Below are 14728 nucleotides of genomic sequence, written 5' to 3' on the forward strand. Positions count from 1 at the left end.
AAGCTGGCAATAATAAAGCCATGTTACAAGCCTTAAAGGCATTGAAGTTATTAAGGTCCTTGAAAATGGCTAAAAAAAAATTTTTTTTTTTAAATTTCAACTGCTGAGCCATGCCCGGCCAGGCTAGAAGAAATTTTAATAATGAAACCATTTTCATAAGACATGAGCTAATTTTAAAGCTTTAGTATAACTAGTACTGATGACTTGGTGGAATTTCCAAATGTTAGTAAAAAATAAAAAAATAAAGGTGTTCAGTACTGGGCTGAGTGCTTTATGCCTTTTCAATTTAGGAAGCAGAGGCATCAGAAGAGTAACCTTCCCAAAGATACAGTATATGTGCGGGGGAACCAGGACAGGAATAGGCCTTCCTACCCTCACAGTCCTCTGTGCCCAGGGCTTTCCCACTGACATGAGCCAGATCATTCTTTGTGGGGCACCCAAGGCACTGCAGGGTTTCGTGCAGCATCTCTGGCCTCCATCCACATGACGCCAACAGCACCTGACCCAAGTGGGACAACCAAAACTATCTCAAGACATTGCTCAATGTCCCCTGGGGGCAGAATTACACTACCCAGCATGCCAGGCTGCCTCTAATTATGCTGCCACGTGCCTGGCCTTCTCAACCTGTAGTCTGCCACACATCTGGAGGACACCACCCAGGGGCACCTCCTTTAGGAGGCCTTCCCTGCCTGCAATGTATCCCTCTGCTCAGATAAGTCAGGCACCTTCCTCTACTCCTGTCCTCACTGGACAGTGGAGGGTGGGGAGCACCAGAGAAGAGTGGCGATTCTGGAGACCACCCAGGGCATTGTTCCCTTCTCTGTGCAACTGTGGGTGATTTACCAGTCACTCTTAAGGCCCCCATTTCCTCATCTGGAAAGCAGGGGTGACACCATCCAAATATTGGTGGCTGCAAGTACTCAATGGCTTCATTCACGCAAAGTGCTAGAACAGGATATGGTGCATACTAAGCCATCGATAAATAAATATGAGAATATTAACCATCATTTATTTATTGACCTCCTAATTGTACCTAATTTCATCCCCATCTTCCCAGTGCTCAGCACAAGGCCTAGTTTAGAAGCAGCACCCGTAGGGGACTGAAGCAACAGAGGTTACACTTGGTCCTGCTACTCTGGACCTGTGCCTGCCAAATCACAGCAATCCCATCCAGACAGACACAACCACCATTCCCTCTGAATCCAGAGCAGGAAACTCAGCACAAAGAAAAACTTTGTAGAACCAGCCTTTATGCACAGAGCAAATACCAGGGCCATAACACAAACCTCAGCAGAGGGAAAACAGTCTGGGAGACAAAACTGTATCTAAAAAACTTGTATTTTTACTTGAAACAAAATTGAGACTTTTTTTTTTTAAAGGGAGTGCATAAATTTTTTTTCTAAACTTGCAAAATTGAAAGTACCTTTACCTGAGGCAAAAAAAGTCATTAAAAAAAGAAAAGAGTTCTAGCCAGATGGCTCAGTTGGTTGGAGCATCGTCCCATACACCAAAAGGTGGCAGGTTCAGGGCACATACCCAGGTTGCAGGTTTGATCCCGTCAGGGCACATGCAAGAGGCAACTGATTGATTTCTCTCTCACATTGATGTTTCCTTCTCTCTCTCCCTCTCTCTAAAATCAATAAAAAAAACTTTTTTAATTAAAAAAAGGAAATCTTACCTTTAAAAAAAAACAAAAAAGAAATGATACCAATATATGCTCCTAGACTTCTCCCTGGAAGTGCAACTGAGATGGGCAAATCCTAGGTCTGGGTTTGAGTCCCAGCTCTGCCCGTCTGGGCAGCGAGTTCATTTCTGAGGCTGCTTCCCCACATGTGCAGTAAGCCATAGCAGCATCTTCCCAAAGGCTGGGAAGTATATAAGCCACACTCGTGAGGCCCTGAGCCAACCTGGCTCCTGCAAGTGCTTCATCCACATGGGTTCTTACAAAGGCCCCTGAAGAAGCCATGTGTAAAGCCTAGAGTGTGTTCGTGGAGAGCAAACATGGAATTCAACAGAATTCAGGAGCCTAGCAGGAGGTGAGAGAACCACTTACCCTGCCCAGGACATCAAGAGGCAGCTTTGAGTTCATGAGGACTGGCTTGACTTTGTCTCCAGAGAGCAAGCCATTTATGGGTAATAGACTTTCGAAAATTCCATCAAATTTTGCCTTTTCTTCCACCTAGTTGGAAAGAAATAGCCTGAGTGAGTAAAAAAGTGGGCCTGCGGGAGAGTCCAAAGTGAGCTGGAAGCTCAGTGAAAACAGGCGAGGACCCACCCCTGGCCTCACTTAAGTGCACAGGATAGTCTTACAGTAGTCCCAGAATGAACTTATGCCTTGCAGGAAACCTCTCTCTGATACCCATAGATCAGGCAGTCAAGATCAATGGGAGAGAGAGGATCTGATCCCAGGAACTGCCAGGGAGACAAAATTCACTCCACCTGTGTCCTAGGACAAGCGCATGCATGGGTTTTAGTTCTTTAAGACAAAGAACTAAATCTGGATCTCAATCTACAGGACTAACAGAACTAAAGAACCAAATACAAAAGTAAACCAAAGATTTAAGTAACTAGTTATCCAAATCAGCTTTAAGCTAGGAAGTTCCCTGTGTCTAACAGAAAACAACAAATAATAAAAATCCTCATTAACAGAATGAAGGTCTGGGCAGAGCCATAGCTCCTGCTATTTTGAAATATGACATGAGGACTGCATGGAAAGGGGGCTGTTGGTGAGGAAGGTCTGAGTGGGGGATTCCAATCTGCCTCCTGCAGAAATAGAGCCTGCGGTAATTAGAACCAGGGGACTGAAGACCTCTCACCACCTGCTCTGACCACAAACCGAAGCCACTGGGGTCTGTAGGAAAACGCCCTCAACAAGTGCTCATCAAAAAAAGAAAAAAGAAGCAAAATGTGGTCCATACATACAATGGAGTATCATTCAAAATTGTAAAGAAGAGGAGATTCTGACACATGCTATAGCATGAATGGGTTTAGAGGACATTATGCTAAGTGAAATAAATCAGGCACCAAGGACAAATACTGTGTACTTCCACTTATATGAGGTGCCTAAAGTGGTCAAACTCACGGAGACAGAAAGTAGAATGGTGGGTGCTTGGGGCTGAGGGAAGGGGATGGGGAATTGTTTCTCTCTCACATCGATGTTTCTCTCTCTCCTCTCTCTCCCTCCCTCCCTTCCACTCTCTCTGAAAAGCAATGGAAAAAATATCCTCTGGTGAAGATTAAAAAAAAAAAAAAGATGAACAAGTTCTAAAGATGAATGATAGTGATGGCTGCACACCAATGTGAATGTACTTAACACTACTGAGCTGCACGTACGCTTAAAAATCATTAAGATGGTGAACTTTATGTTATGCGTGTTTTACCAATTTTTTTAAAAAAAAAAGAACATAAACAAGATGACCAGACACTGCACGCGAGTCACTGTGAGCAATAAGAAGCTAAACACCCTATGTCTGCCTCAAGCATTGGGCTTCTACTGCTGATCTGTTAGGGTCAATGACTTGGTACTTCAAGAAATCTAGAAACTCTCACAACAGAAAGAACATTTGGCACTTCAAGCTTGTTTGTCACTGTTTCTCTGATTGGAATCGCTCTTGAAAACAGTCTACACCATCCCAGCTCCACTCCTTCCCTGCCTGCCTGCCCTCCACAAGGCCTTGAAGGCTCCTCAGCTGAGGCCTCCACATGAACCCCACCAGAAAGAAGCCAGGAATGTTCAAGGAATAAGATCTCTTTGGTGCCATTTTTCATGACAATGCAGCCCTTTTTCAAAGCAGGAACCATGCAACTGAACAACAAAGAAAAAGTTATTTGCTACTGTGATCGCCACCAGCAAACTGCTCAATTGCTCAGAGGTAACTTCACAACTCCTTGGTTACACGAGGCCTCCTCCTGCCCTGTCCCTGCACAGATCTCTCTCCATCCAAACCTTTCCAAGGAGAGAACAGGCCAACTACATAAAAACAGGAAAGAAGCACTTGGGGGCTGGGAAGTCTTTATCTTATAGCAATACTGTTGTTAATGTTAGTATTTAAGCCAAATAAAAGTAAGTAAATGTGACAATCCTCTCGCAGTGAGTGGGAGTGAAGAGGTCTCATTATCTGGGGGACCATCTCTGCATCCCCATGTGCATTTCCTTTAGGAGTAATTCTGCACTTATTAGAAGACACCACTCAGTTTTTTTCTTTCTAGAAGCAGTAACACAACTTTCCAGCGATAACATCTCTCTCTTAAAAGTTTATATGGTGACAGAAGCTGTTCAAAAAGTAATGAGAGCATCAGAGAAGGAAGAATGATAACACATAAACTAGCTGGAAATGATAGAAAGAGTAGCAAAGGCATGCTGGAGGTCCTCATACTTGCAAGTTCTAACAATTTCCCCTCTATCCTGATTAACCAACCCAAGCAGCAGAAACCACAGAACATGACATAGAAATGCATGACTTAAATTGTAAAATTTTCAGAATCCAATGCCTGAAACTTAGCTGACTGCCTTCGTAGGCAATACACAATTATAGTAAAAGGCAACAGCTATTCCAAAGACTTTCATTTGAAAGAGTATTTTGTCCAAATTCTGTGGCACACTCACTCTGAAACAGAGTAGGTGATACAACTGTCCCATAAAATATTTGAATAGACATCATAAATGGCTAAACAACTGTGAAGCCAAGGGGTGCCACCTCTGTCACTTACCCTCACAGCCCAATGGGCCTCTGCAGAAGGTGGTGTGACCATCAAAGGGCTGCTGGTGTCATGCTGGGGAAAAAAGAGAAAGAGTCTGCTGTGGGTGGCATGGAATTAAATTGAAAGAGGATGTGTTTATGGAAAGGATACACATTTCAAAGTGCTTTCAAAACGGGGAAAGAACTGGTGTGTTCCTGCTCCCAGGCGCACACCCACGCTGTTCCCTTCCCCCTCTTCTTCCCTCTTCAGGTGTGCATCTCCTAAACTTTAAGGGATCCCAGGAGACTTGCAACCAGGGGAGCAATGGGCAGTGGCAGCTCATCCCAGGCTTATCCCCGAGCCTGTCTCCATGGTCTCCTTTTCTCTGACTTTCCAGTGAGCTGACAGCAGCCCCACCTTGGCTCACTTCCTCCCATAACGTTTCTAGAGAGCCAAAGCAGCCCCACTTAATCTTTCTCCTGTTGCTTCTTCTATCCTAGGCCCTTCCTTGTTTCACTGTCCCCAGCTTTAATAAATGTACTCTCAAAATTAAAAAAATTAAAAAACAAGTGGGAAAGACCTCAAAAAGTTAAACACAATGACCACAGGACCCAGCAATTCCCTAGGTATGTGCCCAAAAGAAGTGAAAACAGGTGTGCAAACAAATCCCTGTATATGAATTTTTATGTCCATCAGCAGATAAACAGATTAAACAAAATTGGTGGGCCATAAATGCAATCTTTTTCAGCCACAAAAAGGAATGAAGCATTGACACACACTACAATGTGGATGAATCCTGACATTATGCTGAGTGAAAGAGGCTAGATGTATGACTCCATAAAATGTCTAGAACAATCATCCAGAAACAGAAACATTAGTTGCTGCCAGGAGCTGCAGGAAGGGGAAATGGGGAGTGATTACTTAATGGGTAGAGGGTTTCCTTTAGGGATGATGAAAATGTTCTAGAACTATACAGAGGTAATGGTTGCACAATATTGTCATTGCACTAAATGTCACAGAATTGTTCATAATTTTCAGTTTTGTGAATTTCATCTCAACAAAAAAGGGAGAGAGAACAGTGAGAGAGAGAGACAGGCAGAAAGACTGATAGATGGGTGATATTACAAGGCAAACTGGAAGGATTTTGACACTTACGAATTTAGGAGGTGGCATGTTCAGATTCAGATTGCTCAAGGTAACTTCATGGCCACTCTGTGCACAGGCCACTAGTCTCAGTGCAACATAGAAACCCTGCAAGTCCAAAAAAGGAGAAGGTGTAAATCCTACCCAGTGGGCAGCAGCAGCAGAGGGAGAACTATCTGCAGCAGCAGGCTTCAGGGAAAGAGGGATTTCAGTTCACTTCAACAAGGAAGACTGCATGTGCAAAAGTCACTTACAGTGTCAAAATGAACTGGTCTTACCCAGTTCATTGTTTAAATGAATATGCTAAAACAGCCCATTTGCATTCTGAATGCTGTAAAATTTCAAAAAAATGTATTTTCAAAAATAATGAGTTCCCAACACTTAGGAAATACTCCATCATATAACTAGCAAGCTTAACACTATGAATTGCGGTTCATATACTTGACTTTGTAAAAATGATTTGAAATAGACACAGCTGTTTGGGAATTTATATTCGGGATTCACTGTGATCCCCTTGGCTGGCCTCACTGAACAGGGGGTCCCTCACCCACCCACCTCCATCTGTCATGGCCTAAGGTGGACTGCACCTCCCATGCAGGAACAAAGGACCTGAACTAGCAGTCAGTAGCCTTGGCTCCTCCCTGCCCTCCTCCTAACCCTGAATGAACCACACCACAGGCTTAGTGGACTCACAGCACCACCTAATTTTTTAATTGATCAACTGGACCAAGAACATGGACTGTTTTTAAAGCTAGAATTACAGTTTAAAAAGTGTCTTAAAAGTGATAAGCAATAAATCAGTCTTCCTCAGGCTGCTGGCCACAGAATGTCCATGTAGAGTGTAAAGGGGACGTAAGTTTGGGGGAACTAAATTAGGAAAAGGTAATAGGCTTCTTTCCATTGAGGATTCTCAGACCTTATACAGGCAGATGCACAGTGTGAATCTCAAGGAAGGAAGGAATAGTGAATGATGCTTTCCAGATGGATCAGATCCTGGACTGTGAGACACCAGGAACAACATCCTTTGGAATGTAGTTTAGGGGAACGCTGAACTAAATTAAAATATGACCATTTAGAATCATTTCTAAGTACTATAAATATCCATTTATAGAATATTCTCAAAATGGTGAAATTGAAATGGAGAAGGAACCAGTGGTTGCCAGAGACTACCAAGGGCAGCAGGAGAGAGATTCTCTGGGGTGCTGGGGCAGGTCTATGTCCTGACTGTGGTGATGGTTACCTGAATCCATGCAAGTGATAAAATGATACAGAACTACACACAAAACCCCCCCCCAAAGAAGTGCTTGTAAAACTGGTCAGCTCTCACTGGCCTAGTGCTGCCCTGGCTCTGAACACTGTGCCACAATGACATAAGCTGCTCTCACTGGGGGAGCTGAGATAGGAAACACAGGAACTCTGAACTATCTCTGCAACTTCCATGAGAGTCTGAAGTTATTTCAATAAAATGTTTTTGAAAACATTTTAATTATTTGTAAGTACACAAAATATGAAGATATGCTACCCATGAAAGATGGCTCCAAATGTTCAACGAAAGGCCTTTATTCAGAAAGAAAACCTTCCCATTTTAACAATTTGACAACTGCACTTTTGACTAGTGACACGTCAGTGGTACGAACAGGAAGGAAGTACAGAGGTGGCCAGCCTGGGGCTCTGGCCCAGCCCTTCCACTTGGTTTGATGATACGTGTATATACCTGTTTGTCCAAGAACCCTTTACCTTCTGGGTCGGCCAAGTCCCATATCTGCAGAAACAAAGATTCTCATGAGTGAGACTGCTGATCACTGCCCACTTATTCACAAAACAGGAGCCACCATCGTTATATGTAGGCCTTAAGGGAAGGCCGGAGCAATCCCCAACTCATAGCAGATAAATGACCTATGCCCCTCCCTCCACCAGTCTGTGGCAGAGCCCCAAGAACACACAGGTCCAGAGAACATCCAGGTACCAAGAACACCCAGGTCCATTCGGCTCCCAGGCTGGCATAAATCCATAAGCTGTTAAGACCTCTAAAATGCTCAGGCCTGTCTATGGCCATACCTTCCTGAACGCGCCCGATCTCGTCTGATCTCAGAAGCTAAGCAGGGTCAGGCCTGGTTAGTACTTGGATGGGAGACCTCTAAAATGCTCAGGCCTACTGCCTGCTACCTAAGCAGCTGGTGGCAGCTGCCACCAGAGCATGTGGACCCACCTATTACAGCGCTGAGAGGCTGGCAGTAGTCTGTTCACTCAGGAGTGCACAGGAGGACTGTCCCCAAGAAAAGAGGTCTATAGAGGGTAGCCTTCTACCTGCTAGGGGAGGCCCAAGGGCAGTCACAGAAATCACCCTCAGTCTTGACGTACCTTCCCAAGGATAATGTCTGAGAGTCCAGACTTCTTCAGAAAAAGTGCAGCTTCACTGGCTCCAACTCTCCCTGTGTATGCTGGGTCTACCTGCAATGGGGGAGCAACACTGAAATGCAGCTTCAGGAAGCAGAACAGCAGATAAGGCAGCACCCACCACGCTAACTGGGCTGATAATCCAGAGAACAGAAGGGACCAGAAGCCATGCCAGGCTTCAATACAGGGCTGTGCTCTCTGGGTCACTCACTCTCTAGTTCCATCCAAAAAGATACCAGTGAAACTTACCTGCTTGTAATAAGATTCATATAATGGATTTCCAGTGGGAATCTGTAAACAAAACCAGACAGTGGTTAAAAGTGGACATATCCCTCAATTTTGTCATTACCAAAATATACAATAGTGAAAAATAAAATATATGCACTTTATAAACGTCCTCTATGCATGGACTGCCGTTTATTTTCAGACACAGTTACTACACTTACTCAATTTAGAAAAAGGAAATGCTAATGCTCTTTAATAAGTCCCAATTTCTGTGCCAACAACATGGTTGCTCAGGCAGGAGTGACAGCCCAGACTCGATTCCCATGTGCTGAACTATGGGATTCAATGTGTCTGGGAGCTCAGAGAAAGACACCCTCATCCTTTGAGATTGTTCTCTGGCTCCAGAGTCAGAACAGGAGTCTCTGCACGTCATCATGAATCACCGGACACGCAAGCTTCAGATCAGTTTCCCAGCCCCAGGTTTCATCTCCCTGTGCCACCGAGGGACTATGCAGAAATGCATACTGGCTGGCCCCCGCTGGAAGAGAGCTGGCCAGTGATCACTCCCACTATGATAGGCAGGAAGTTCAAAATCCTCAGCTCAGCACAAAATACTCCACATTCTGGATATTAAATCCCCAAGACATTGCTGTTAAGTGTCTTGTCCAGTATAATGTGGCAAGTCAAGGCCACACCTGGATCCATCCTGGTTGGTAGCTGAACCATAGCACTTCCCACCATGTCCAGGACCTCTCTTCCAGTGAGCCCACCCCAATGGGGAGGAGACGGTAACCAGGGGAGGTGGCAGCTGGGAAGGAATTAAGCAGCCACTAAGATGTGGGCTACAAAGGCTGATACATGGTGGTGGTTTGTTTGTTTTTTTAAGATTTTTTTATTGATTTTTAGAGAGAGAGGGAGAGGGAGAATATAAAACATCGATGTGAGAGTGAAACATTGATCGGTTGCCTCCTGCATACTCGCTACTGGGAATTGAGCCCGAAACCTGGGCATGTGCCCTGACTGGGAATTGAATCAGCAACCTTTTGGTGCATGGGACAATGTCCAATCAAGCCACATTGGCCAGGGCAATGTGTTGGTGTCTTACCGCATGAAGAGAGGAAGCAGTACGCAAACCTGTTGATTTAGTGAGCAAAGAAACATGAAAATGACACCATTACATGTATGATCATATAGAAGAACAAATGTGAACGCAGCAAAAGAGAAGAGAGTAGGAAAGATGAGGACTGGATGAGGGATAGGATTACAGTATTTATTAAAAAGTCTTTGAATGCTGTAATGTGATTTTTCACAATGAGTAAGGCTGGGGGAAGATGGGTTCCTTCTAGTTACAATCACTGGATTTGAACCAACCCAGCACTTGCTTAGGCTGTGCCATAAAGAGTCATTTCAGATTTAAAATAATGTCCAGATTATGGTCAGCTTCTCTAGGGGGTTCCAGCATCTGCCAACATATGAAGTGAAAGTACTGAGAACAATACCACTACGCAATGAAAATAGAAGGAAAAGAGCATAGAGATCTGAAAGGGGAGGGAGGAAAGTCAAAACATAAAGAGAAAGGGGAAAATCCTGAAAAGGCAAAAACACTAAACAAAACAAAAACAAACAAAAACTAAGCAAGAGCCCTGGCTGGTGTGGCTCCATTGGTTGGCGCATCATCCCATACACCAAAAGATTGCGGGTTCAAGTCCCAGTCAGGGCACATACCTAGATTGTGGGTTCGATCCCGGGTCAGGGCACATATGGGAGGCAACAAATAGATATTTCTCTTTCCCTCCCTCCCTCCTTCTTTCTCTGAAATCCATGAACATGTCCTTGGGTAAGGAAAGAAAAAGAAAAAAATAAAACTAAGAAAGGCTGAAAGGTGAGGAGTGATGGCTTGAGAAAGAAAAGGTGATGACACCAGTGGGGATTAAGAGGTTAAGTATGCTGCTGCATCAACGTTCCCTGCCCAGAGTCCTTGCCCATCATCTGGCGGAGGCTATCATCCTTAGCTCCTTATGACCTTAGGTGACAGTGTCCACGATCACACTCTACATGGCCTCCTAAGTTTAAAACTCCCCATGTTTTCAAAACACTCCCATCTCCCAGAGGACTAAAGCCAACAGAGGAAGCAAAGACAGGCAGGCTATTTGTCATCTCTCAGTCAAGGTGACAGTGGCCGGGCCAATACAGCACATCATGAGCCACTGACACTAGAGTGGAATGCACAGACCCCAGAGGCCCCCCACTACGACAACAAAGGTCCCTTCCCGCCAAAAATCAGGAAGGCAAAGTTCTTAAGTGCATTTCCCATGAGGTTATTTTTAAAGATCTCATGGCAGGCAAGAAAGGTTTCCAAGCTACTATGATCCAGTGAAAAAAGTTACAGTATTTGGGGCAGACAGGGTTAACAACTGTCTCAAATTTCCCAAAAGCTTCTGAGCTTCAAGATCCATAATCAAGAGAAACAAGACCCTGAATAGTCCAGAAAGGTATCTGAAGCACCAGGCCCAAAGCTCCACCCATCTGTGCTGAAAGTCTAGGGGCCAGGTGTCAATCCCAAATCATCTCAACTGACAGAAAGACCAGAGTGTGCCTCTGCCACTCCTCTCTAACTATGGGAATTAACTTGGATAAGCTGGGGCAATGAAGCAGAGGTTTGGATTTAATTACACATATTTCAGCTACTGCAAAAGCAAAAGAGGAGGAAAGAAGGAAAAACACCAGATCTAACTAGCACTTCCTCTTAACACACTACTTTCTCATAGGGGCAGTGGTTATACCTTCAAGCTGCCCAAAATGCCACTGTGACAAAACTAAAGATGCATACTGTTAATGCCATCAATCTCAAACTATGGGCAGTCTGTGTGGCCAGTTCTTGCACAGAGACCTCAGTCACAACCAGCTGGCCAGTGGGGCAGCAGCTCCCAGAGGATGCATCAAAACTACTGGGACAAAACCCTTTGAGCTGCCTACCATGTCTGACCCCAAAGCAAGTCCAGGGCCAAGTCCAGGGCAAAGGCAGAAAGAGAACAGGCCAGGGGACAAGGCTTTCAGTGTAAGAGCCTGAAGAGGGCTGGGTGATGGCTTCAAAAATGGAAGCAAGGCCCTGGCAGGATAGTTCAGTTGGTTAGTGTTGACCCGATATGCCAAAGTTGTGGGTTCAGTCCCTGGTGAGGGCACATACAAGAAACAACCAATGATTGCACAAATATGGAACAACAAATCCATGTTCCTCTCTGTGTGTCCTTTTCACCTTTCCTCTCTCTCTCTAAAATCAATACATAAAAATTAAAATAAAATAAAAAAGAATGGAAGCAAGACATGGATGGCGTTTTCCTCTATCAGCCCACTGTACTAAAATGCCATCTTCAGCTTGGCAGTGTATGAATTATTGATGAGGTTCGGTAAGTTTTGATTAGACCTTTTAGTTGCTCTTCATGTCTCTTTTTTCTCTTAAAATAAAATTTTATTTTTAATTACAGTTGAAGTACAATATTATATTAGTTTCAGGTATACAATCCCATGATTAGAAATTTATATAACTTATGAAGTGATCACCCCAATAAATCTAGTACCCATCTGACGCCACACAGAGTTATTACAATATTATTGACTATATTCCCTCTTTATATCCCCATGACTATTCTGTAACTAACAAATTGTATTTCACCTTTATCATTCAGCTCCTCGAGCCCCTCCCATATGGCAATCATCAAAATGTTCTCTGTATGTATGAGTCTGTTTCTGTTCTGCTTGCCCACTTCTTTTGTTGCTTTAGATTCCACATGTAAGTGAAATCATCTGGCATTTGTCTTTCTTTGACTTATTTCACTCAGCACAATACCCTCTAGGTCCATTCATGTTGTTGCAGATGTCAATATTTCATTTTTTTATGACTGAATCATATTCCATTGTACATATGCACCACCACTTCTCTACCCATTCATCTACTGATGGACAGTTAGATTGCTTCCATATCTTGGCTACTGTAAATAATGCTGTAATAAACATATGGCTGGTTTGGCTCAGGTGGTTGGAACGTTGTCCTGTACACCGGAAGGCCTCAGATTGATTCCTGGACAGGGCACACACCTAGGTTGTGGGTTCGGTCCCCAGTTGGGGCGTGTACAAGAAGCAGCCCATTGATTTGTCTCTCAAGTCAATAAACATATCCTCAGATGAGGAATGAATAAATAAATAAGTCCTCTTTAAAAAGGCAGACACACCCCGGCCGGGTGTGGCTCAGCGGTTAAGCGTCGACCTAGGATCCAGGCGATAGGGGTTCGATTCCCGGTCAGGGCACATGCCCGGGTTGCAGGCTCAATCAATGGCTCTCTCATCATTGATGTTTCTATCTCTCTCTCTCCCTCTCCTTTCCTCTCTCTGAAATCAATAAAGATATATTTAAAAAAAAAAAAAAAAAAAAAAAAAAGCACACACATATGGATGTATATGTCTTTTCAATTTAGTGTTTTTGGTTTCTTCAGATAAATACCCATAAGTGGAATTGCTGATCCTTCTCTCTTTTTTATAGTCTTTGTTTTAAAGTCTGTTTTTGTCAGGTATAAGTATTGCTACCCCAGATTTTTGGTTGGTTTGTTTCCATTTTCATGAAATGTCTTTTTCTATCCCTTTTCTTTCGATCTATGTTTGTCCATCTGAAGTGAGTCTCTTGTAGACAGCATATGTAAGGGTCTTGCCTTGTTATCCATTCAGCCTCTGTATATCTTTTGATTGGAGCATTTAAAGTAATTGTTGATGTATATGTACTTATTGCCATTTTATTCATATTTTTATCTTTTTTTTTTTCCTTCTTCATCTTAAAGAAGACCCTTTAACATTTCTTTGTAATAATAGTTTGGTGGTGATGAATTCCTTTAGCTTTTTCTTGTCTGGGAAGCTCTTTATCTTCCTTCAATTCTAAATGATAGCTGTGCTGGATAGAGTCATCTTGGTTTTAGGTCCTTGCTTTTCATCACTTTGAGTATTTCTTGCCAATTCCTTCTGGCCTGCAAAATTTCTGTTGAGAAATTAGCTGACAGTCTATGGGAGCTCCCTTGTATGTAACTAACTGCTTTTCTCTCTTTTTAATCCTCACTCAAAGACATGTTTATTGATTTTTACAAAGAGGGAGGGAGAGAGAAATATCAATTATCTTCCACAAGTGCCTCAATCAGGGATCAAACCCTGCAACCTAGGTGTGTGCCCTGACAGGTGTATGGGACAACACTCCAACCAACTGAGCCACCCAGCCAGGGCCTAACTGCTTTTCTCTTGCCGCTTTTAAGATTCTTTGTCTTTAATCTTTGGCATTTTTATTATGATATGTCTTGGTGTGGGCCTTTTGAGTTCATTTTGTATGGGACTCTCTGCCCTTCCTGGACTTATATGTCTATTTCCTTCACCAGGTTAGGAAAGTTTTCCATCATTATTTTTTCAAATAGGTTTTCAATATCTTGTTCTCTCTGTTCTCCTTATGGCACCCCCATGATGAGGGTGTTGGTATGCTTGAAGTTATCCCAGAAGCTCCTTACAATATCTTTTTTTTTTTTTTTAATTCTTTTTTTTTTAATGTTCTGATTGGGTGTTTTCTGCTTCCTTATCTTCCAAATCGGTGATTTGATTCTCTGCTTCATTTACTCTACTGTTGATTCTCTGTAATGTATCCTTCATTTCAGTTAGTGAATTCTTTATTTCTGATTGGTTCTTTTTTATGTTTTCTATCTCCACTTTTTTTTTTTAATCCTCACCCAAAGAAATGCTTAGAAAGAGGAAGGAGGAGAGAGAGAAGCATCGACGTGAGAGAGGGCACATCGGAGAACAAGTTCACATCCTTCTGTTGGGAGGGCTTTAAAACACCAGTTAGGTGAGTTCATACAATTTTAATTCTGGGGAAAAACCAGCTTGAGATGAGGGTACAGCAGAACCATTTCGGAGGAAAGACCCTGACGATTGGGATTCTAGCCACTTCTAATGCCCCCAGGATTGGGTCCACCCAACTCTGATCCTCACTTTCGTCCATGGCAGGACTCCTAAATCTTTATGCCTGGGACCAGGAGAATTCCCAGTCTGCCGGAAGTATGCACTCTCATGTCAAACAAAGCAATGATCCCTGACCCTGCTTGGTTCAAAATGACATTTCTAATGCAAATTAGTTTTCATTGTAAAACTTACATAAAAGTATCTATAATTCTTTGTTCTGATAAATAGTGGATCATATTTATTGAGTACTCACGGTTTTCTATCCTGCATCTCATTTAATTCTCCCAAAAACGCTATG

At 43.2% G+C, this 14728-nt stretch overlaps 1 protein-coding gene and 1 pseudogene across 9 annotated transcripts in view; one reads left to right on the forward strand and one right to left on the reverse strand.

The window, feature by feature from the left end:
- LOC148093364 (small nucleolar RNA SNORA33) lies at positions 1–77 on the forward strand (annotated as a pseudogene).
- Positions 1–14728, reverse strand: part of EPS15L1 (epidermal growth factor receptor pathway substrate 15 like 1) — a 96365-nt gene that overhangs the window by 63574 nt on the left and 18063 nt on the right. For 7 of the 9 annotated variants that reach the window (XM_087816789.1, XM_087816784.1, XM_087816787.1 and 4 more), the window contains exons 2-7: positions 8470–8511; positions 8185–8274; positions 7538–7585; positions 5836–5931; positions 4711–4773; positions 2054–2179 (exon numbers count right to left, since the gene is read on the reverse strand). In XM_087816789.1, the coding sequence (XP_087672915.1) occupies positions 2054–2179; positions 4711–4773; positions 5836–5931; positions 7538–7585; positions 8185–8274; positions 8470–8511 (465 nt within the window). Of the gene's footprint in view, positions 1–2053; positions 2180–4710; positions 4774–5835; positions 5932–7537; positions 7586–8184; positions 8275–8469; positions 8512–14728 lie in introns of those variants that run through there. The other 2 variants (XM_016209370.2, XM_087816786.1) reach the window with 2 other exon arrangements.

The sequence above is a fragment of the Miniopterus natalensis genome, chromosome 4, assembly GCF_054644295.1.
Source record: "Miniopterus natalensis isolate mMinNat1 chromosome 4, mMinNat1.hap1, whole genome shotgun sequence".
Taxonomy (NCBI): Eukaryota; Metazoa; Chordata; class Mammalia; order Chiroptera; family Miniopteridae; genus Miniopterus; species Miniopterus natalensis.